Source organism: Enhydra lutris, unplaced genomic scaffold (assembly GCF_002288905.1).
Source record: "Enhydra lutris kenyoni isolate GAN:26980312 unplaced genomic scaffold, ASM228890v2 scaffoldscaffold17, whole genome shotgun sequence".
NCBI lineage: Eukaryota > Metazoa > Chordata > Mammalia > Carnivora > Mustelidae > Enhydra > Enhydra lutris.
Window position 1 is genome coordinate 2,658,208 of NW_019154101.1, and position 23,205 is coordinate 2,681,412.

Sequence of the window (23,205 nt, forward strand, 5' to 3'; positions counted from 1 at the left end):
TAATCAGTGAAATCAACTGGACTTACGAGTTTTCTCTGTGGGGACATTTTTGATAACAAATTACTTTTTGGTGATAGCATAAATAAGGCTATTAAGGTTTTTTATTTGATTTTGTACGAGTTTTGGTTAAGTTGTATTTTTCAAGGAATTTGTTCATTTTACCTAAACTGTCAAACTTATTGTCATAATATTCTCTTGATATCCTTTTGATAAGTGTAGAATCTATAAGTGATGACCCCTCTTTTATTACTTATCTTGCTAATTTGTTCTCCCTCGCCCCCCCTTAATCTTGTTAGGGGCTTATCAATTTTATTAAGACTTATAATGCCAAAATTTGATTTTCTTAATTTTTGTCTTTTCTATTTCATTGATTCTGATTTTATCTTTATTATTTCCTTTTACTTACTTTGGATTGTTTTCTTCATCCTACTACCTTTCCAAAGTGGAAGCTTAAACCATTGGTATTGAACCTTTCTCTCAAAGACAAGCATTCGAGGTTTTAAATTTCCATCCAAATACAGCATCAGCTGCATTCTACAGAATTTGGTAGCCATTTAGAAGTGTATTGTTTAATAGAAAATATTCAAGGCTTCTCTAGATCTTATTGTTATTGAAGCTATTTTAATTCCATTGTGATCAGAAAACATCCTTCATAAGACTGCAATCCTTGGAGATTTTTTACTGAGACTTGTTTCGTTGTCCTGCATACGATCTATCTTGGTGATGATTGTGTGTGCACTTGAGAAGAGTATGTCTCCCGTGGTTGGGGTTGTAATCTCTAAATGTCAAGTAAGTGTATGTGGTTGACATCACACTCAGGTCTTCCTGATTTTTTTCTTGGTCTAGTTGTTGTATCTATTATTTAAGAGAGGAGTGCTGAACTTGTCAATTTTCTTTATGGAGTCTTTCTTGAGTTCTATCGCTTTTTGATTCATGAACTTTTAAGCTCTGCGTTTAGGTGTGAACACTTAGAGTTGTTGTCTTCTTGATATATTGGTCCTTTTATTATTGTGCAGTGTCCTTCACTATCTCTGAAAATTCTTGTCTTGAAGACAACTTCATTCCAGCTGTCTCACAGTTAGTTTGCGTGGTGTATCATTTTCCATCCTTTTACTTTCAATCTGCCTTTGGATTCAAAGGATAAACTACGAACAGCTGACTCTTATTTTTTCATCCAATCTGCCCATCTGCCATTTGATCCAAATATTGTCTATTTACATTTAGTTTTTGATATGGTTGATTTTCCATTTTGCTTCCCCCCTTATTCTATATTGGTCTACCATTTTGTTTTTGGGGTGCTACTTTTATCAGTTTTAATATCCATGGTGTAGTCACCTCAAAAACCCACATTTTTTAATAAAAAAATTTAAAATAAAAAACCACTTTTTTCCTGAAGCATGTTTTATGAAGCAAATGCAACAGTGATAATTAAACCTAAGGAAGACGTACTAAAAAAGATTATTGGCCTTTGAGTCTGGACTTTTTGTACAGTAGTTAATAATTCGCTCAATCTCTAATTCAGAAATTAGTCTTAGTTTCCTTTCTTTTCTGAAATCAATTTTATTCATTTTTTTGTAGGAAATTATCCACTTCATCTGTGTTTTCAAACTTATTTTTCTCAAACAGTATAAGGTAAGCTATTAAGATTTTTAAATGTTCTGCTTCTCCTTTTTTACATCTGTATTTTCTCTCCTTCCACACTTCTATCCCTTTTTTTTATTATGTTGGCTTCCAGAATTTACAGATGCCATGGGAGGCTCCCTTTTATCCGTTTCCTCCTTCTGAATCGTGGCCTTTTGAAACCTCACTTTCTTGGTAATTTCTCAATGCCTTAGCACAGGTCTTTTATACTGAATCCAGATTTTCTAATCCTCAGCAAAAGGGTTGGTTTGAATTCCTTTGCCACCATTTCACTGAAAACACAACTTTCACTATTTAAAAAAAAAAAAAAAATCTTCACAAAATTTTGTGTATCTCCTCAGTGCAAAATTCAAACAAGTTTGAAGGCAGTAGTAATGGGTCTGGGTCTGACCAATAGAAACCATTTTATAAAATGTTTGTATAGTGGGGTTGTCTGAATTTGCTTTGGGGTTAATTTCTATTGATCCTTTCCACCCCCCCTCCCCGCACCCCCCTCCCCCAGCCTATGAAAGTGAAGTAAGCAAGGCAGATGAGCATGCTGATTCCGTGCCTGACAATTCAGATCTTCACCACAGGAGGGCAGTCTGAGCCGGACTGTAAACCATCCTTCCAGCCTGGGTAGCCGAGGAGCTCACTAAATTGTTTACCGATGGTGGACATCAGGTTTCTGCGGTGAAGGAGGTAGAAGATAAATGGGAAAACAGGTCTGCCTGGCAGTTTCTCTTGAATTTTGGGTAGGACTCTGCCTTTGCTAGATCATGCGGCCAGGAGACATGAGTCACAGGACTGAGTGGTTTCAACACCAACCACCAGCTGCACACACACATCCATTAGGATACAGAACTATATACATATACATACATAATATGACCAGCATGTTTGCAGAGGATTTTTGGCCTTAACATCTATTTTTCTTGAAAAATGTTAACTAAACCATTCGAGTAAAGAAGAAAATGTTGATGAAAAATGAAGATCCAAAGGGTTTGTGCCAAAATGTGCCAAAAATCAAACCAGTCCTCTGAAGCCTAACTCAACAGGACCCAACACGCTCCTTTGGATTCTCACATGTTCTCTGAAGCTGTGTGTGTGTGTGTGTGTGTGTGTGTGTGTGTGTGTGGTGGGAAGGGAGGACTGCAATGACACCCAAGTACAGGCACCAAGGAAGGTGTGTGTGTGTGTGGTGGGAAGGGAGGACTGCAAATGTGTGTGTGTGTGTGTGTGTGTGTGTGTGTGGTGGGAAGGGAGGACTGCAAATGTGTGTGTGTGTGTGTGTGTGTGTGTGTGTGTGTGTGTGTGGTGGGAAGGGAGGACTGAATGACACCCAAGTACAGGCACCAAGGAAGCAGGAGGTTGGGGAAACTTGAGAAGCATGTGGCCTGGAAAAGGGCTATGTATCCAAGGATCTCAGCAGCAAGAGTCAAACCATGAGTAGACATAATTTGTTCTTATAATGTTTTACCACTTCTGAGATGTTGCAGAGCTCTCTTCGGAGTAAAGAATGTACCTTTTCTTTTTGTTTTCTCCCACAGTTTCTAGCAGTGTTCCCTGAGTATGAGCATGAGGAATGCATTTATCACACTGCTCTACTTTCTTGAACCTGTACTCAATTAGTATGGCTATTTACAAAACACAGTTTAAATGCTATAATCCTCCCTTACCTCTAGTTTTGTAACCTGCTTTTTCAAACTTCTTCCCTTCTACTGTACATCAATAAATTAGAGTTATGGAAGCTCTGCAAAATTTAGTTTGGCTTTCTTTGCAATGATATTCTCATGCTAAATTGCATATTTCTCCACTGTCTTACAATTTTGTTAATGTTTTATACTTGATACTGATTTTTTAAAAACTTGTAATGAATGCCTACATGGATTTTTGCAGTATAATTGGGTCATGTCAACATTTGTTACGGTAAATCTATTTTGCAGGGTGACAAAAAAATCAATAATACTGCATTCTATATTTAATAATTACAGCAAAAGTGGTAGATTTTATTCACATAAAATGTTTTAATCATAAGCAAAATCATTAACTGAATTCAGACAATATAGTCAAAATATATTTTACTTCAGCTTAAGGCACTACATACAGATTTCTTTAAAAGCACACTCATGTCATTTTATGTACACACTATTTTAAGTGACAATACATACTATCTTTATCCTTCATTTATAACTTTACGTATTCACAACGAAGTAAAACCCTCCAAATAAAAGGAATTAAATGCCATCATCCTTAAAGCTTACCAGATACGGACAAGAGAGGGAGACACCCAAGAACAATGCAAAGGCATCTTTAATCTTTTAATGCGTCAAGATTTTATCTTTAAATTCTTGTATGAAGCTTAATGAAACAATATCACAAAACCTATAGTACACAGCATTGAAATAATTTATATTAGAAGTCTATTGTTGTTTACCAGAAGAACTTGCCCATTAGTAACAGCAGAACTGTCCTTCATAAGTAAATGCACTTACTCTGAATTCACCTACTGAATTAACAAAAACCACTCAATAAGTTTTCCTATTACCTTTGACTATTGTTGTCATAAACAGGTAAATGTTTCCTGGAGCCAAATATTTTCCATCACCCAGAAAACATGTCAGGATAATTATTTAACAAAATATACACCAAAACCTTAAAGTAAAGGCTGGCTTCACTGAAGGATTTTCTCAGTGTATTAGGGGAGTCACTGGCTTTAACAGTGATAATTTTTTAAAGATACAAATGAAATAACATAAAGTTCAAAATAATAACATATAAACATCTCTTTGGATTAAATAAATACTGTTTTGTCCCATCAGCATATATACAAAAAAATTTTACAATTTTAATTAAAGTTAGTATTTTGAGAATAGAATGAAAGACAAGACAAAAAAGTAAATATCTTGTTCAAAGGATTAAGACATGGACAGGACATCCCTTCCTTTTCCAATCCATATGGATGGATTTCCGTCCCAAATCCACTCACAGGCTCAATGCTCGTTATGGATTTCTGAAACTTATAACCACCACTCAAACTAAGGCAAGGACTGAAACAGCACCACAAGGACCAAGCTCTACTGGACGAGGATAAAATGTCCTGCTACTAGTTCAGGTAATTCAAAAAAGTGTCCACTGTGTTAATTGGGACTGTCCTTTGTTTTTGTTTTATTTTTAATGGAAATTGAAACAAACAAATTTTTCTATTATTTTGTTCAGAAAAACTATTAACTTCTAGGATAAATCTTAACGTGAGAAAAAGACAAAATAAAATTTTTCAAAAAGCAAAATTAACCCTATTGGTTTTATTTATTTACTGTGCTATTCTTAATACAGTCAACTTATGACCAAATAGCATGAACTACTTATGCAGGCTGTAGAAATGCTTCTCAAGAACTCCAGAAACAATAGGTACCAAATCCTCAGGTCGCAAAATGAGTGGTGACCAAATGGGATGAATTGTATGTCCAATGCCTGGTACCATTGTTCTTCACCATCACAGATGATCACCACTTAGCTGGATGGCATATTGATCGCAGATAATATTTCTATCTGTAAAACAGTTACCTAGTTTATTTTATACTGTCAGAACTGTAAGGATCACACTATCGACCGTTTGCCTCAAGTCCTGAGGGCGGTTCTTGAACCCCATTTTTCCTTTAACAGAGATAATCTTGTCTGTCACAACTCAGTTTTTGAATATTACTTCTGATTATTAGAAAGTATCACCCAGCAAAGGTAGGATGGCAGTTCTTTACAACAAATCCTTAGTTCTGGACATACATGTTAAAAAAAAAAATCAGAGCAGAGTAATTACTTCTGTGAACCAAACACTGGAGAAACAGAGGGCCAGCACTCAGGCTACACAATGCCAACAGTGCTTAGTGTTTGTTGACCCTGCCACTTCACATAGGAACAGTGGGAAAGATCCAAGATACCAAATTCCATTTTAAATTTACTCTACTGCCTAAAAAGTAAGGTATAAACGCCCCAAAGATAGATATCAAAATCTTTCTTCCTCATTCCGACCCAACTGAAGCCAGATTTGTATTCAGGTCATACATTTTTTTTTTTTTTTTTTTACAGTGCTTGGATACCTCTGGCTATAATAAACAACATGAGAAAGTAAAACATGGTGGCAAAAACTAAGGAACTTTCTTAAGTTATGACTTTAGCTTGTGAGTCATAAGAAAGTACACAAATATGAAGTGCAAATATACCCTTTGCTGAGAGCCACATTCCGTGGGAATGTGGAAGTCAGCCCACAGACCAGCTGCTCTGACCGCTTCGGTCAGTCACAGGAAGTCTACACATTCATACACGCAAACACACTTATACACACAAGAATAACTTACACAACAGCATTAAGCACAGACAGAGAAAAGTAATTCTTTCCATTTTCTTAATTTCTTATAGCAACAGTCTTCGAAAGATATCTTTCCTGGCTTCAACAGCTTAGGAATCTTAACAAAGACAATGGTAAAGACTCAAGCTTTGTATCACATGGTCTTTGTTGTTTTTCTTATAATAGCTTTTCTTAAAATAATTTCTTCATATGCTAGATCTGTTCTGCCTGCTTAACCAATTTTATTAACCTTCACAGAGGTCTTCCAATGTCATAGGTTTACCTGGGATACAAACTCTATTAAAATTATTAAATATAAAAATATAGAAAACTTTCCCTTCCTGATACACAAAATCCACTAATTGCAAAAAGATTTCTGTTATTTCAGTTACAAATATAAAAATTTATTAGAAAAGCATGCCTACTAAATTTTGATGTATTTTTATTTAAAAATGTGTCAAATCTTCATTGCAAAAGAAAAAGGCAGAGGCATTATCTTTCTTACAAAAAGTTTCTAGTTGGAGAAATAGTTGGTGTTAACTACTGATTTACTAGCAATTTTTGCTATGGTCAGGGTTTTATGTATTAGCTGATGCAGTAAAACAAAGCACAAGAAAAAACAAAATAATTCTAGCATGCTTGGTCTAAGTTCTTTGTCTCTCAAGGTGTATTTTTCATCGTTAGAATACCATTCTTGAGTGTGTCCTCAGTATCGTGACTGATCAAAGACACTCTATAAACTCCAGCACATGCTACTCAATTAAAGGATCGTCGTCGTCCTCTTGCAGCTGAAGTCGGGAAAATGGACGGGGTACAGACAGTCTATTCTGCATGATTATAATCAGGCATGTTAGCGTGGTTAGGACCAAGAGCACACCGATCACAATTCCAATGGCTTCCGGGAGATTAATGCACCATTGGTCAACTAACAAACACTTAGTATGACCAAAGGTTCCGTTATTGGGATGTGGTTTTAATCCCAGGATGTGGCACATCATTGGATAAATATCCACACTGTTAATTGTGCTGTGTTTGTAGCCTTTGTGAAACACTGGACCGTGGGCAGCTAGAAACGGATGCATACTCGACAAAGAATTGTCATAACCATGGTCACCTACTGAAAAAAAGAACAAGATTAGGTTAGTTCCTAAAAGAAAGACTGATCATTCTATTATAAAACAACTTGCTTCTAGTGTAAATATACTCATTCTTGCCAGTGTAATTCCCATCCATTAAAACTGATTAGCTGGACCTGACAGGGGCCAGAAAGAAAATTTTCTGGTTTTTTCCAGCTCAGCCATGTGTTCCCTATTTCACACATACACCCTTTTCCCAAACGGTCATGACACGAGGCTTTAAAACTATTTCTCCACCTGATGCGCCTGTCCTTCAGCACCAACCCCACTCATCTCACCCATCAATTTCCAGCACTGTGTGCGTGCAGAGAGCACTAGTGCCTAGAAGAGAGTGGCTGGGCTGAGGGTCCTGAATAACTGGGGAGAGCAGAAGTGAGTAAAACCAGTGAATGGGGAAGAAGTACATCTGCAGCCTTACCAACATCAACTGCTCCTGTGATAAGAAATAGGATTACATAATATACTCCTGGTTTACTGACAGTGAACGAATGCCTTGACCTCTGGAGGGCCCAGTGAGAATGTTACAGAAGGGGTTCCTGCAGTCAACGTGAGGTCTAACCAGTTCACCAACCTCTAACTCCAAATCAAATTCACAGAAAAACATGACAGTCCCGGACAGAACCCCAATACCAAATCCTCAGTTTTTTAGCTGTATTTTGGCAAATACTCCTTTTTCCTGTATGCCTGTTGCACTGATAAGCTCCAGCTTTCATACAAAGTACAAGTGACTGGGTGGTGAGTCTATTAGTTTGTGTTACAGCATCCCTTAATCTCATGTCTGAAATATTTCATAACAGAAATAATGAATGTGATCAACATAATAACAGAATATAACACTTTATTATATTATATTATATTATATAGACTTTAGGATTTCAATAATGTAAAAACATACAGGTATATAGGATAGAAAAGAGTTTGGAAGGGGGAAATCTATATTGATAGATTTTTCTCTCTCTTCTAAATTTTCTGTCTTTTCTCAGTTTTCAACAGTCAGTAAATAAGCATAAATAACATATAAATTCCATTAACCTTTAGCCTTATCCTTGTCTGAAGCTTCTGATTTGCTATAGATCAGGGATCTACACACTATAGCCCCTGATCAAATTCAGCCCTCTACCTGTTTTTGTAAACAAAGTTTCGTTTCAACACCCAGCATCCGTTAGTTTACATAATGTCCACTGCTGCTTTTCCACTACAAAGGCAGAATTGAGTGAGTGAGAAACCAGGGGGCCTATAAAGCCTAACATATTCACTATCTGGCCTTTTACAGAACAAGTACTCTGACTCCTGTTACAGACTACAAAACCAGTTTTTTTTTTTTTTTTAAGTACTCAAACTGAATTTTTTTTTTTTTTTTTTTCCTCAAACTGAATTTAACATATGGCTCAACAAAGTTGACAGGGAAGACCTGTAACTCTCCCCTCTTTAACTCCTCAAGCTTTGGGAGAGGTTTTGATACACCTGTTTTGTTTACTGGGTAAATTTCGGTTTGTTTACCTTTTGGTTTTTGCCCAGTGTTCCAAACAGCTATAGCGCTCAGGTAAATGATTTCATCACTGGGGAAAGACTTTGAGTTACTAGGACAATGTTTTTTAAACACACACACAAAATTTAAAAAAGCATTTGAACTATCAAATCTCCCCCCTTTTACTTTGTTTCTTTACTTTTTTCTCATTCTCTACAAATCAAAAGAACCAACTTTGAAAAGTTACTGACAGTAACTGTGGTATGGGTAAGACAGTACTACACCTTTGCCCTTAATGTCACCTACCTTCCTCATCTAAGGGTAAAACTGTGGTTATAAATTGCTTTTGAATGAAAACCTGAGAATTATCCAATCAGAAAGTGAACTGATTACACAGTGTTAGTATCTCTAAATCAAAGTATGCTGTTAACAGAACAATGTCACAATGTGTGATTTATCCCCAGAATACAACAGAAATATCCTAAATACTTACATTTTGGTAATGATTTATTTAATACAATAGTCCAGCCTTCATCAGCAACCAAAATAATAGGCTGAATTCGATCATTATGTTGGTAATGAAATCTGGCAGGAATGTCTTCTTTGAGATAAACATTCATGTGAGGGTTACAGACTTTCAGTTTGTTATAAACCTCTGTTGTATCTGGAAGAAAAAGGAAGCAGTAAAGGGAGAAAGTCATGATTGCCTGATAAGGAAAAAAAACTTCTAACTAGAATACCTGGAAATAAATCCTGAACAATGCCATCTATTAAATCACTTTTAATTCTTAAAAAAAGAGAGCAATAATTATGTGATATTGTTGAACACACACACACCCCTAGCTTTCCAAGCATTCACATATCGCTTTTTTCATTTTGTGATTCTCTCTGGTGGACTTTTATACAAAAGGAGACATTTTCATGTATAGCTTCCTATGTAAATATAAATTATGTATTGCTGCTAATTACTAATTCTGAGATCAATAGAAAAACAATGCATCTCAAACAAAAATCCAAGGTTTTTTTAAGGATAAAAATTTCCTTTTTCGATTAGTGTGAATACTTAAGAAATGTATCAAAAGCAAGGAAGTAATCACTTCGAAAATGAGCCTTAGGCTAACTGCTTAAAGACTTGTTAATTAGGGGGGTAAACATATAATCCCACTCCGAGTAGGAATATATGGTACTGCACTACAAAAAGCCAGAGCTGCATTCTTTTGCAAAGCCATGTCTCTTAATTCAATTGCTCCCTTTGAATATCCCTCAGCTACAAGGTTACTTACTTATTTTGGGAAGGACAGCAGCAACTGGAGTCAGATCTACAAGAGTGTAGCTTGAGCGATCAATGCAGAGATCCAGGTTTATCAGTTTGTCCTTAGAGCACTGGGTCATCCCATGATCACTGGTAATGATCACATTGAGATTTTCCCACAATCCTAGCACCTTGAGTTTGTGGACTAGCTCACCAATAAGGTCATCTACTTCTTTCAACACTCTGTACATGTTTTCTTTATCTTCAGGTCCATATTTGTGGCCACTTGCATCTGGTTCTTCCCAGTAGAGTGTTGCAAAGGTAACTGGTGGGTTCGAATTCATCAGCCACATGGTAATATTATTTAGTCTCTCCTCAAATGACACTGAAGAGCTATAATTCATAAAATAGGAAGGTGTGGTATTGTGAATGGGTACATCAGTACCAGGCCACATAGCGGCAGCGCTTGATCTGTTTTCTTGAAGCTGATTGGTCACCCAAATAGGTACCGCCTCATTCCACCAAAAAGGATCCTTGTCATCAAAGTCAGAAAAATGTTTCTTTGTGATTACATCATACATGGAATTAGCCACGATGCCATGACTTTCTTCATACAAGCCCGTCACAATGCTGTAGTGGTTTGGAAATGTTTTTGTGATAAAAACATTTTTAACATGCTCTACCAGGACTCCTTCTTTGATAAAATTCTGGAGATGAGGAAATTCATAGTTCTGTAGATAGTCAGCTCTGAAACCATCAAAGGACACCAGCAGCAGCTTGGATGGCAGGCTACGGGAAGAGTTACCGCCACAACCAGTTATAAGTCCAGAAAATAAAAGTATTACTAATAACTTCATAATGAATGTGTTGAAGGAGAGCAATCAGGGTTCCTAAAACATAAAAACACAGTTCATAAGTGGTAGTGCTGTTGTTCAGAAGTTTAGCCATCAGGAGAAGAGAAGCAAAAATTTATCAAATTTTTGTATACCAGCTTTTTATCATCTTAAAATTAGGTAACGTCATTTACTGAAAGATAATGTCATTTACTGAAAGATAATTAAATAAAGCCAAAATTGGAAAAAACAAAAATTGCCTTTCCCTGTCCAATTTCCTATATACACGTCCTGCCCCATTCTTAATGAAGGGGGTATGGACCACTCTTATACTCCACAGAAAAACTCCTGTTTGGTTGCCTTGCTTTTCTGTAGTAGCAGAAATTACTCTAAAGACTTAATAAGAACAGGGGCGCCTGACTGGCTCTGTCAGTGCAGCAAGCAACTCTTGATCTCAGGGTGCAAGTCTGTGCCCATGTTGGGTGTAGAGATTACTTAAAAATAAAATCTTTAGGGGCGCCTGGGTGGCTCAGTGGGTTAAAGCCTCTGCCTTCAGCTCAGGTCATGATCCCAGGGTCCTGGGTTCAAGCCCCACATCTGGCTCCCTACTTAGCAGGGAGCCTGCTTCCCTTCCTCTCTCTCTGACTGCCCCTCTGCCCACTTGTGATCTCTATCAAATAAATAAATTAAAAAAAAAATAAAATCTTAAAAAAAACCTTAATAACAGATGAAGAAAAAAAAATGATCCTTTTGCACAAAACAGAAATAATACCAGCCTTCAGAGGCTCCAGGGAGTGCGATTATTTTTCTAGTTTAATGACTGGTAACCTATGTTCTTTTTACACCACAGAAATAGGTGGTGGAAATTCTACCATGCTGACTTACCACCAACTCCTGTTGAAGATACTGGCATGGAAAAGGGGGGTAAGAAATAAATATTACTTGAGAAAAATATCCCACCTCTATCTATACATTCCCAGTATTTACAGGAAGTTGACAAACAAAGCCCACAGGGGCTTGGCTGCCACAGTGACTTCTGAAAAAAATCCAACAGCTGTTGAGAACTTCACCATATTCCTTAAACTTCCTCTTTACTATCAAGGACATAACTATTCTACCTAATACCCCAGCTCAGAGCTTGCTCTGATTTTTTTTTTTCTTTTTTCTTTCTGGATAATCCACTGATTATTAAACAAACAGAAAAACCCCCAGCTTTCCCACAATAAATCTCCCTGCCTTTAGTCTCTATCATCTTTGGTCCTTCAGAAAACGGGACAGGTGATTTAAGTAGGATGACCCACTTCAGTTGGACAGGATATATCTTCCACTGTAATAGATGAGAAGCTTTACCTACCTAAAGCTAGGTAAGCTAACAGGTCTGAGGGTTGGAGATGAAGGGAGCTGCATTCTTTGTGCTGCAAAAGGTAGAGGCAATTACTGAGAGGGAGTAGGATGGCAAAAGGTTCTCAGGTTTGAGAAACAGAGAACGTCTGAAATGGCCAACATGGAGAAGGGGAGAGAGTGCAGGGTAACAGCAGGATGGGGGGGGTCAAAGTTGACAGCAGGTGTCATGAATTCCTAGTGACACCGTTGACTGCTTTTCTCTAGCAATTCAGAGGCCCTCGCACGGGCCTGAACAAAACAGGTGGCTGATCGTGCCTGCACTTGAGACTCTGTGAGAAACTGAAGTACAGCGAAGGAAGCGGACGATCCTGACTAGGGAGTGACTAAAATTGAACTGCGGCGTCTAAGCTCAAACTGCCACAGATCATGAAGTAGAGAGGTTTCTGAGGGAAGCTGCAAGGATGTGAGGCTGTAGTGGGAGGGAGGTGAGTGAATCATTCCAGAGGAAGAGCCAAGATACAGCCGTGGGGGGTGTGAACCTCGAGGTCCAGGCAGAAGTGGCTGCGAGCTAACAGACATGATGATTAAGTGCATGAGCCACTTATCGTGTGTTCTTTCTCCCGACGAAACCACAATTACTTGAAGGCGGAGACTTTCTTTCCTTCAAACATGCCAGCTAGACGATCTGTGTGTGCGCAGTCATTCACACATCAGTTGACTGAAGCTGCGGCCGTCTTAGAACCAGGAACTTGAAATTGGGAAGACCAAAGGCACAGAAACTTGTTTGTGAGGGTCTGTGGGTGTCAAGCGCCGGCCACTTTAACCCGACTTGAGCGGCCTTCTGAGTGTGGTGCGCGCGCCACGGGCTGCGGAGGCCATCCGTGAAACCCCAAACAGGACGGAATGACAAACCGAATCCGCTCTCCGAAGAGAAGAGTAACCAGGCTGTTCGGTACCCAGACACGCCGTCCAGACACAGTCTCCGGAACTGACACAGAGAGCGGCACTTCTCACTCCGTGTTCGGTGCCCCGACCTGTGTTCAGGCACAACTCACCTCCTGCCTCAGCGGGTCGGTGCGAGTTCAGCCACACTCGGGCTCCAGCAACCCCAGAGCTTGTGTGGAGGCCAAGCCGGTCTCCAGGGGAGCTTGGAGGGAGCAGACCCCCGCTTTCTCTCTGGGTACAGCTACCTTCCCAGACACAAGTACTGGTCTCCAGTATGCGCCCACTGAAACAGCATGTCGGCGGTTCCGCAGCTTAAACATACTCCCCCCGCACTTCATACAAAGTGTCTTAGGTACTGCCCTGGTCCCTCAGTAACCGGTGCACCTTCCCCACCAATTCGGCCGCACAAACTATCCCGCGGGCAAGACAAGTCTGAGGTAGGTCAAAGTGAACGCGTTCTCTGCAGCTCCAGACTTCTCCTTTCCTTCATTCCCGTTCTCTCACACCAGAGCTGCCCTGAGGAAGCCCCTCACCACCAGCCTCATCGCTTCTATTTGCAAGTCATCTCCTGCAGCCCAGCAGACAGAAAAATCACCGAGGGGAGCCTGTCGTAAGTGTGGCGGCCCAGTCTTCACACCCAGGAAATTCTGACTCCAGAGCAGAGTAGAAGCAGAGCAGAGTAGAAGCCAGGAACCTGCATTTTGAGCAGCTCCCCATTCTCTCCATCTCTACTGTGGCCAGACTTCTAAATGCCCTTAATTCCTCTTGTCTCTTAACTGACCTTCCCACCTTATTATCCACCCTCCCCTTTCTTGCCCAATATCTGCTCCCAACTTACTCTTCCCCGTGTAGCTCTGTTCATAACACTCCTCTAAAAAAAAGAAAGTTCCAAGAGCCCCTGCCTATACAAACACTTTGGCCTGGCAGTCAAGCCCCTGCAGTGCCCAGGCCCAGCCCACGTGCGCATTACTAAAACAGTTACAGAAAATCACTGCCAACCTTGCTTTCCTTTTACCATATTTCACCATCACCATCTGCCTCAAATGTTTCACAAAGACATGTAAAAGGCAATAGGCCTTTATCCGGGTGACCTATAGGTGATCTCTAAGAGCTCTTCAGTAATAGTTTGTGCTTCCAAACACCCTGAAGTTACCTCCTGTGCATGAAGTCTGGCTCAAACATTCTCTTAGGTTATTTTTTTAGTATCATTCAATACATGGCTAACATAACTTAAGATTATACTACAAAAATGTATGTATGTGCCATGTATCAGGGGACGAGGGCTTTACACTTTTCAAATCTGTCATACTCACGATAGGGGCATAAATAATCAGAGTACTGAATCAGCTGTCATCCTGAAAGAACAAAGACAAGGGTGAATGAACTCTGTTCTAGAACACCAAAACTTCTTTGTAACGCTGTGCTTGAGAGCCATACACCAAAAAGTCTTGATTCTAACACTAAGCCCTTTGAGGAATTACTACAAATGGAATATCATATATGTCCAAACCTTTTTCAACAGAGTTTTCTCTAAGAACAGCAGAGTGCCAAGCCAATTCAACAAATGGTGCCTGGACAGCCGGATATCCACATGCCAGAGAATGAATTTGGACCCCTCATCTCACACCATACACCAAAAAATTAATTACAAATGGCTCATGAACCAAAATTTAGAGCTAAAACTATAAAACTCTTAGAAGAGAATATGGGAGTAAATCTTCATGACCTTGAGTTAGGCAAAGCCTTCTTAGGTAGGTACAGCACCAAAAATAAAAAAAAAATAAAAAATAAAAAAAAATTAAAAAAAAAAACTGGACTTCATTGAGACTAAAAACTTTTGTGCTTTAAAGGATACCATGAAGAAAGAGAAAAGACAACCCACAGAACATGAGAAAATATTTGAAAATCGTCTGATGAGTGATTTATAATTAGTATAAAAATGTAACAACTTAAAAAGTCAAACAGTTCAATTAAAAAAATGAGCAAAGGATCTGAAAAGACATTTCTCCAAAGATATAAAGGGGCAAATGAGGCCACAAAAAGATGTTCAACACCATCAGGGAAATATAAATGAAAACCACAATGAAATAACACGTCAGACCCACTAGGATGAAGAGAATCAAAAAGACCAATAATAAGAGTTAGCGAGGATTTAAAGAAACTGAAACATTTATACCAGTGCTGGTGAGAATGTAAAATGGGAGAGCCACCTAGAAAACATTCTGGCAGTTCTTTAAAAGTTTAAACAGAGTCATCATAATACCTAGAAATTCAACTACTAGGTATATGTCCAAAAGAAATTAAAACAGATGCTCACATTAAATAAAACTTGTACACCAATGTTCACAGCAGCATTTTATAAGGGCCAAGAAGTGGAAACAACTCAAACGCCCATCAGGTGATGAAAAATGGACAAATAAAATGTGATCTACCCAGAGCATGGAGTATTATTTGACAATAAAAAGGAATAAAGTGCTAACAGACACTATAAGGATAAACCCTGATGCATTACACTAAGTGAAAGAAGGCAATCAATCCCTAAAGATCTCTTTTTCTATAACTCTTTAGATTAAATGCCTAAGACAGGCAAATTTATTAGAGATGGAAGTACATTGGTAGTGTTTGGCACAAAGGGCTGGGGGGAAATGGGGAGTAAATTCCAATGGTATGAGGTTTGTTTCTGGGGCGATGAAAATGTTCTCATATTGACTGTGGTGATGGTTCTATGACTCCCTAATGTTCACTTAGGTGAGTGAACTGGATAGAGTGTGAATTATATCTCAATAAAGTTATTATATTAAAAACAAAAAGAGGGAATGAAATTGTAATCTTAAAAGCATCTGAAATGGGGCACCTGGGTGGCTCAGTGGGTTAAAGCCTCTGCCTTCGGCTCAGGTCATGATCCCAGGGTCCTGGGATCGAGCCCCGCATCAGACTCTCTGTTCAGCAGGGAGCCTGCTTCCTCCTCTCTCTCTCTGCCTGCCTCTCTGCCTACCTGTAATCTCTGTCTGTCAAATAAAATAAATAAAATCTTTAAAAAAAAAAAGCATCTGAAATGCCCTGCCATAAAACAGGAAACATCTCTGATGTCTCAATGTATGCCCCAAATTATGTAACATTTGTATTCTATAATAGACTTGGGTGTTTTAACATGAAAATGTTTTATAACACCTTCCAAATGCAAAAACAATAACAAAATAAAAACCTGTGTCTGACCATCTCTCAAAATACATATAAATCAAAATCTTTCTTCCCTAAATCTCAAATGAAAATTATGTTCAAATATATGTGCTATTTATTCTGTGGTTCAGGAATGCATTAGCACACTGTTAGGATCCCTGTCTCTAGGCTTCAAGGCACAGACAGAACAGAAAGATTATAGGCTCTGAAATCAGAATGATCCCAGAACTTAAGCTCACATTTAGTCAATGGGCAATTAATTGTGAGCAGATCTAACTTCTCCCAGAGTTAGCTTTAGTGTTTGTGACATGATACACACACACACACACACACGCACACACACATCTATATATAACGTTACAGAACAGGCCGTCAAATTTAGTTTCTTTTTATCAATGCTAGTTACAAAGCTGTTATGTTAGGAAAAAGTCTGTACTATAACAGGCAGAATACTATTACTGTGCAACCCTAAAATAATTAGAAAAAATTTAGGTCAACCCCTTCTTTTTACATATGATACGGCTGAAGTCCAGTGATAGGCCAAGCTCAGAAAGCAATATGCACATATTAATTCATGCCCCCCACAAGTTTACAAGTCTAGTAACAGCAAGTTAACAAGACTAGTAACAACTCCAAATGATTACCAAAACTTTTCCTGCCAGAACATGTTCATTAGCAGCACATGTATCTATGTCTACCGCATTCTGTGTCATTCTAACAGGGCATGTTAACTGATAAACAAAATACCAGCAAAAAGTTCTCAAGTAGTTTTCAAGGAATCAAAATCACTAATTGTTATATTACTCAACTTTGAGAAAAATTCTATAATTTTTCAAACAAAAAAACATAGTGGAGGGAAGAAAAAAAAAAGCAGACTATCCTATTCTCAGTCCTAAAAATATTGGGATTCTAAATAATTCTCCCATTTTCAAGTGCACACAAAATTTTCTAGTATCTTAAAAACAGCTACACCATCTTACTTTCTACATAGTAAAATAACTCCAATTATCCCAACAGCAACCAGAAGCAGTAGGTAGTAATCTTCAATTCAGGGGACAAAACGTGCTTTACCTCCTCTGGGATGACTTTTTTACCTGGATGGAATGCATGTCAGGCAGTTTCCAGTGGCATTCTTAACCCCAGTGAAGTTGAGAGAGTCCAGCAATTACAGGAAATGGTGAAAGACATTTGTCACCATTAGCTTGCCATCTACTTTGTAATAATACAAAAGCCCTCATCTAAAGACTTCACAAATATTTATAATCAAACTTTTACACAGCTTTAAAATAAAATAGCATTGCTTGTGGACATGGGAAATTTCAGTGGTTTCCTGTAGATCATTATTTTCTTTAGCCAAAGGGGAAAAAAACTACTCTTTAGAAGACTTTCTCAGTCCTAAAAACGTTGGGATTCTAAATAATTCTCCCATTTTTAAGTGCACACAGAATGCTCTAGTATCTTGAAAACAGCTATACCATCTTACTTTCTACATAGTAAAGTACCCCCTCACGTACTTCTTGCATTTTCATCAAAATTTCTCCCAAATTATATTTTGTAGCTAATCTAAAATACATAAAATATTTCCTCTTTGCTTTCAAATGACCTTAATTTCCTTAAAATAGCCTGGGAACAACCTCTGGGGGAAAAAAAGGAAGAAAAGAAAACCATGACATTAAAAGGAGCAGCTGACTGCCTAGAACACTGAGTAAGTTCTCAGGCTTAGGTCCAGCAGATCACCTGGTGGTCAGGCAAAACCACTCTGGAGTCAGACCCAGTATAAACCTGAATCTACCTGTCACCAGCTGTACAATGTGGAACGTAACTCTTCACTCCTCGGAGCCTGAATTTCCCCATCTGTATAATGGGACGCTATGATCTCACACGGTTGCTATACTGAGAAATGGAAGCATTGTTTGTCGAGGGCTTAACACGGTGTCCAGCCTATAAAAAGCACTTAAATGTTATCTTTGCTGTTTGGTTTTCTAGGAAATTAGTTCTTAAATTTGATTATGTAATTGCCATGAGCTCTGATCTAATATTCAGACAGACACAAACGCCCACCCCGCCGCCCGCCTCCCCTCGCTGTCACCCCTGCCCACCTTCGTCCCTCCGCCGCTGTCAGCCCACGGCCCTCCCCACCCTTCACAGCACGGCCTCCCCACAACCCCGCCGCGTCCCAAACCACCTGCCAACTGCTCTTTCCGCCCTCCACACCGCCCTCCTCCTCGCCCAGCCCAGCCCTCTCCCAGCGCCTGCGGGTCCCTGCACGGACGACCCGCCAACGCCCCGGGGGCCGGGGGAAGGGTGGGGGGTGTTTCTCACCACCTCCAGTGCCAAAGCCCCAGGCGACCGAGGAGGGGGTGGCATCTCCCTCCGGAAGGCCGGCCGCGCGAGGCTCGCACTCACCCGCTGCAGCCGGAGCGCGGAACTCAGCACTGGCGGAACCCCGCGCTCGTGCGCCCTGGGGACGAGGCCGACCCGATCTCTGCGCGAGGCAGAGATCTTCCTGAGGCGCCTGCGCAATAGCGGGCGCCCCCCGCCGCGGGTAACAGCCCCAACCTCCGCCAGAACCGCTTTGTTGCGGGCACTCTGGAGTGTGCGCAGCCACCCGACGCGCGACTGCGGAACCTGCTGCCAGCCGGCTGGGACCCCAGCAAGCGGCGGAGGCTGAGACGCGTCCTCGGATTGGCTGGCGGAGCCGCGTCAAATGTAATCCCCTTTGCGATTGGTTAGAGTCGGGTACCACCTGGAGACAGCGGCTTTGGTGGGGTCGCATTGGACCTCGAGGAGGTCGGTTCCTATCTTCCACCCCGCCCCTTTCCTATCTTCCTAGGGTTGGACGCCCTTCAGGAGACTTGAAACCCCGCGTGTCCGGGAAAGACACCTAACTGTTGCCAAGCCCAGTTCGTTCCTAGTTAATAGGCACCTGGCGACTTTGGTGTCCTCAAGAAAAGCGACTTTGGCTGCACCAAGGGCCCAGCACAAATCTAGAGCAGCTTCAGCCAGTTCCAGGGACTTGAGATAAACGCAGTGTGATTCTACCCAAAGTACCTGTTTTGCTGGAAAATTGAGCACCTTTACACCCAAAGTTCTGTAGTAGGCAGTTTACAAGGAAAGTCACAAGAAACACAGAAAAAAAACCCTTGCAGTAGGGAACCAGCTGAGAAATGGGCATGTCTTTGGACAGATATATATGGGATTGTGCTCCTGCCTTCAATTGGAAACTTAATGGAGCAGAAGAATGTTATCTTTAAACTTACTAGTAGAGAGAGAAACTACCAGATGAAATCGATTTATTTGTTAACGCTTGGGGTTACCCAGCCATACTTGGTGAAGAGTGGATGGTATCTTTTTTCTCTTTGTATTTGCAGTGCCAAATACAGGACCTGGAGTCGAAAAGGAACTTATTAAATGTTTATTGAATTTAACAGAACTTTTAAGGTGCTCTTGGTTCTTGCCTCCCCTCACTTTAAAATGCAAAATCCAAGGGGATATTTTCTTTCATAATCAGTAGTGTAGCTCCAGCAGTTGCTTAAAAGAATGCAATTAGATGAATTAAGAATATTAGTCCTATGTTAATATTTTCAGGTGTTGAGGATTTACTGGATATAAACCCAGTACCTGGATTAGTAACCTTCTATAGTGGACCTCAGAAATCAAGTTCTATGGGGCACCTGGCTGGCTCAGTCAGTGGACTGTGTGACTCTGGATCTTGCAGTTGTGAGTTTGAGCCCGACATTGGGTATAGAGATTACTTAAAAATTAAATCTTAAAAAAAAGAAAGAAAAATCAAGGTCTAAGGTCTGAACCTTGGGTGTGAGCTTTAAAGTATAGGCATGGATGGTGATGTTAGGGTTAGAAGTCAACAGCCAAGAAAGAATTCTTGAGACTTCTTTGGTACAAAAAGGACCAGGACCCATGGGCAGAAAGAACTGCAGTGTGTTCCTGAGCCTATTATATGCTTTCAGGTTGGGAGGGGCTTAGGTTTCTGGGATCTTGAGGAGGCTAGCTATTGTTGGGAAAAGGTCTTTTATTACTGTCTAGTAAAACCTTAGTCATGAGACCCTTCAGATGTATATCAGTGGGCCATATTCTTAGGGGATGATAAAGGAAGTTTCCAAAAGAATATTTATACGTTGAAGTAGACTTACAGGATGGTGGGGGCAGAGGCGTGTTCCGGGCTAGGATTGCCTTTTGCCCTTCTCAAAGTATTAACATTGAAGCAGTTGAGTCCCTAGAGGAATGTCACTCTGCCCGTTTCAAGGTCTTGTCAATGGGCTGTATGTAGTATGGAAATTTAATGATTTTTCTTTTGCCTTTGTTTCCCATATCAGCTAGGACTCCAGAGTCTGCAAGCAGCTGCAGAGACAATTTGGGCCAACCATATACTGTTGATTATGAGTTTGTACCTTCACAAGTTAATTCCACTTGCAACTCTCAAGGCTGGCCTGTGCATTGGTGAATTGGGCATCCTAGATCTGTGGGTTGTCAGAGCTGGAAGGAGTGGCAGAAGCCATGTAATTCTGTCCCTACACTCTGCCAGACCTGAGTTTTAATACTCACTCTACCACTCAGTAGCTCAGCTATCTGGGACCATTGTCTCTTACCTAGTTGAGTCTCCAATTCCTCATATGCAAAAACAGCCCTCTTACAGTACCAGCCTCTTGGTGTTATATTGTCAAATAAATGAGAGAAAGCAAGTGAAGTACTCAGTGCAATGTCTGAAACATGGTTAAGTGTTAGCGATTATTATCACTATGACCAGAATACATTCCCCAACCTGAACAATGGTCAGCAGAAGTCAGAGTTCAGAGAGAATTTACATAATGTCCAATTTAGTGGAGCTTAAATTTTCTGGCTTTGGGGGGCACATGATTATACATAGCCTGTTTGTTCATTCATGAGGTGCATGATTGCTTAAAGAGTAGACAAAACAGACTTCTACAAAGGTCAGATGTATAGTGGAGAGAGCAGCTGGATGGGCATAGAAGAGAAGGGCTCCCTTCCTCTAGGCCACTACCCATGTCGCTGGGTCAGATCAGGGAGTCCTAGGCAGTCACGTTTCCTTCTTATAGATAATATGGTTGAGAACAGGGGGACAAAATGACTCACGAGGCTCTTTTGACATCAAGCTTCTGTTATCCTTCAAATATTTACCATTTCAACCACAACTGAAAACTTGCTTCAGATGAGCATAAATAATAAGGTTATTTATAATCCCATGAAATAGGAAGACTAGAGGTAGGATAGGATTTGGGACTGGTTGAATTAGCAGCTCAACAATGTTGCCATGTACTGGGTTCTTTCTAAATCTCCAAGGGGCTATTAACAGACTTGGCTTCTGGTTCCTCTAGTAGTAAACATAATAGTAGCAACAGGAGCCATATGATTCATCTTTCACTTCCACTGAGTAACAGAAGTGACTTCTAGATTTCTTTTCTCTGTCTCAGAAGTCTTCAGCAACCCTCACTTACTTTGACTAAAATTGGGTCATATGCCCAAATCTAAGCCAGTGAAGAATGTGGAATTACCAGGGGATCAACTGGGTCCAGACCTTGAGCTGAGGTCTTTCCTAAACTGTGCTTCTTTTCTCAATAGGAAGGAGGGGGAATCAGTACAGTTAACTCTACCAGGAAGCATGCTATAGATTCATTGGAGGACCTTAATGATAATAAAACAAAACACAACAGTATCATAAATTCTTCCTTTCCATAGTGATTTTTAGACATATATATTATTCATTTAGCTGGCAAAATGATAACTTTCATTTGTAATGTTCTTTCAGCTCAGCTTTTGAAAAAGAAATTTTATATAAATCTTAGAAATATGGAGAAGGCTTAAACCCATTTTGTGTTAGAGACTGAAATGAGCTAGAAGCAATGATTTAAACTCATTATTTACAAATGAATGTTGTGCCTCAGAATTGATTTGGCTAAATTCACAAAAAGTAGTTTCAGTTAGAGTCTTTGCCCCATAGCCAATGTCAAGTTTGGAAGCACTATGTTAGAGGCAGTTTCTTCTTTTCCCCCACCATTTACTACAAGATTCATCATTAGTATATAATAGTTAAAAATTTTTATCCTGTTCTCTAGATCGAAGACATAGCTCTTTATGTAGCTTTCTTTTTTAAAACTCCTAATTGGGATGTATAACTCATTGCTGGAAGGGATGGGTCAGACTTAGAAGTTACAGAAAAAAAGTTTCAGAGGAAAAGCCACACCCTGCCCAAAGAAAAACAATTCTTATCCACTGCTCAGTCTGATTAAATAACAAAACTGAAACTAGTGAATAGAATTTCAGATCACTAGAAGAGTATTTTTAAGTTTCACTTTTTAATATATATTAGATGTTAATGTAAACACAATACCAGGTTTATCTTTAATATAAGGAGATTGGAAAGGACAGTGGTGGGGGTGGGGGAGAGAGGGATCATCGTATTTCAGTGATTTTGTAAGTTTGATTAAAACTCTCCACCCACCCCATTTTCTGCAAGATTACATTTTAATAATCTCAATCAAGTAAGATTGTAACCAATTTTTAAATACTCCTGTTAAATGAGATTCTGTATTATCCATCATGAACTAGTGTTAAATATTCCTCACTCACTCTGAAGGAATTTTTTCAAGTATTTCATAAAGTGATACAAGAAGCAGTGTAAGTTCTTTTGAGGCTTTCCTAGGTAGAAAGCAACGTACTCGATTTTTTAGAAGACACAAAAATGAGTAAGATTCAGTCCCTGCCTTCAAGGTAGCTCTAATCTAGAAAGGTGAATGGAGAAGACATCTCTCTGTTGCTTTTACCCACCCAGCATTCATTTCCTCTTCTTCTGGTGGTTCCTCCAGGAAACCACCTCCTTTTCAATTTTAATCTATGGGAGTCATTTGGGGCTGACCACATCTCCCCTCATCTCCAGCATGGAGTTCCTGGTACCCAACTATCCCAGTGTGCTCTACACTGAGGGGTTTCCTGGGGGGCATGGGACTTTTAATGCTGAAATCAGAAGAGTCCCAGGCAAATTCAGATGAGTTGGTCACTCTTACTCTGACCAAAGCCTGGCCTGTGAAAGCCAATTCCAATCCCTC

General features: G+C 39.8%; 1 protein-coding gene across 2 annotated transcripts; it reads right to left on the minus strand.

Annotated features, from left to right (window-relative positions):
* Positions 1-3,613: 3,613 nt before the first annotated feature.
* Positions 3,614-18,686, minus strand: LOC111147834 (ectonucleotide pyrophosphatase/phosphodiesterase 4). 2 transcript variants are annotated; one of them, XM_022504088.1, is made up of 4 exons: positions 18,530-18,686; positions 9,853-10,711; positions 9,063-9,233; positions 3,614-7,079 (listed from the first exon to the last, which is right to left on the minus strand). In XM_022504088.1, exons 2-4 carry the CDS (start codon positions 10,676-10,678, stop codon positions 6,718-6,720), a joined length of 1,359 nt encoding a protein of 452 aa, XP_022359796.1. In that variant the 5' UTR covers positions 10,679-10,711; positions 18,530-18,686; the 3' UTR covers positions 3,614-6,717. The 2 variants fall into 2 exon arrangements, with proteins under 2 accessions (XP_022359796.1, XP_022359795.1); XM_022504087.1 differs by having other exon boundaries at positions 3,614-7,082.
* Between the last annotated feature and the right edge of the window lie 4,519 nt (positions 18,687-23,205).

Bases quoted from the DNA above. Each gene is read 5' to 3' on its own strand.
- LOC111147834 (XM_022504087.1), bottom strand. From the start codon at position 10,678: ATGAAGTTATTAGTAATACTTTTATTTTCTGGACTTATAACTGGTTGT. The intron at 9,234-9,852 runs GTAAGTAACCTT...TTTTTCTTCCAG, and splicing joins TGCTGTCCTTCCCAAAATAA to ATACAACAGAGGTTTATAAC. The intron at 7,083-9,062 runs GTAAGTATTTAG...TCTTTTTTTCAG, and splicing joins AAATAAATCATTACCAAAAT to TAGGTGACCATGGTTATGAC.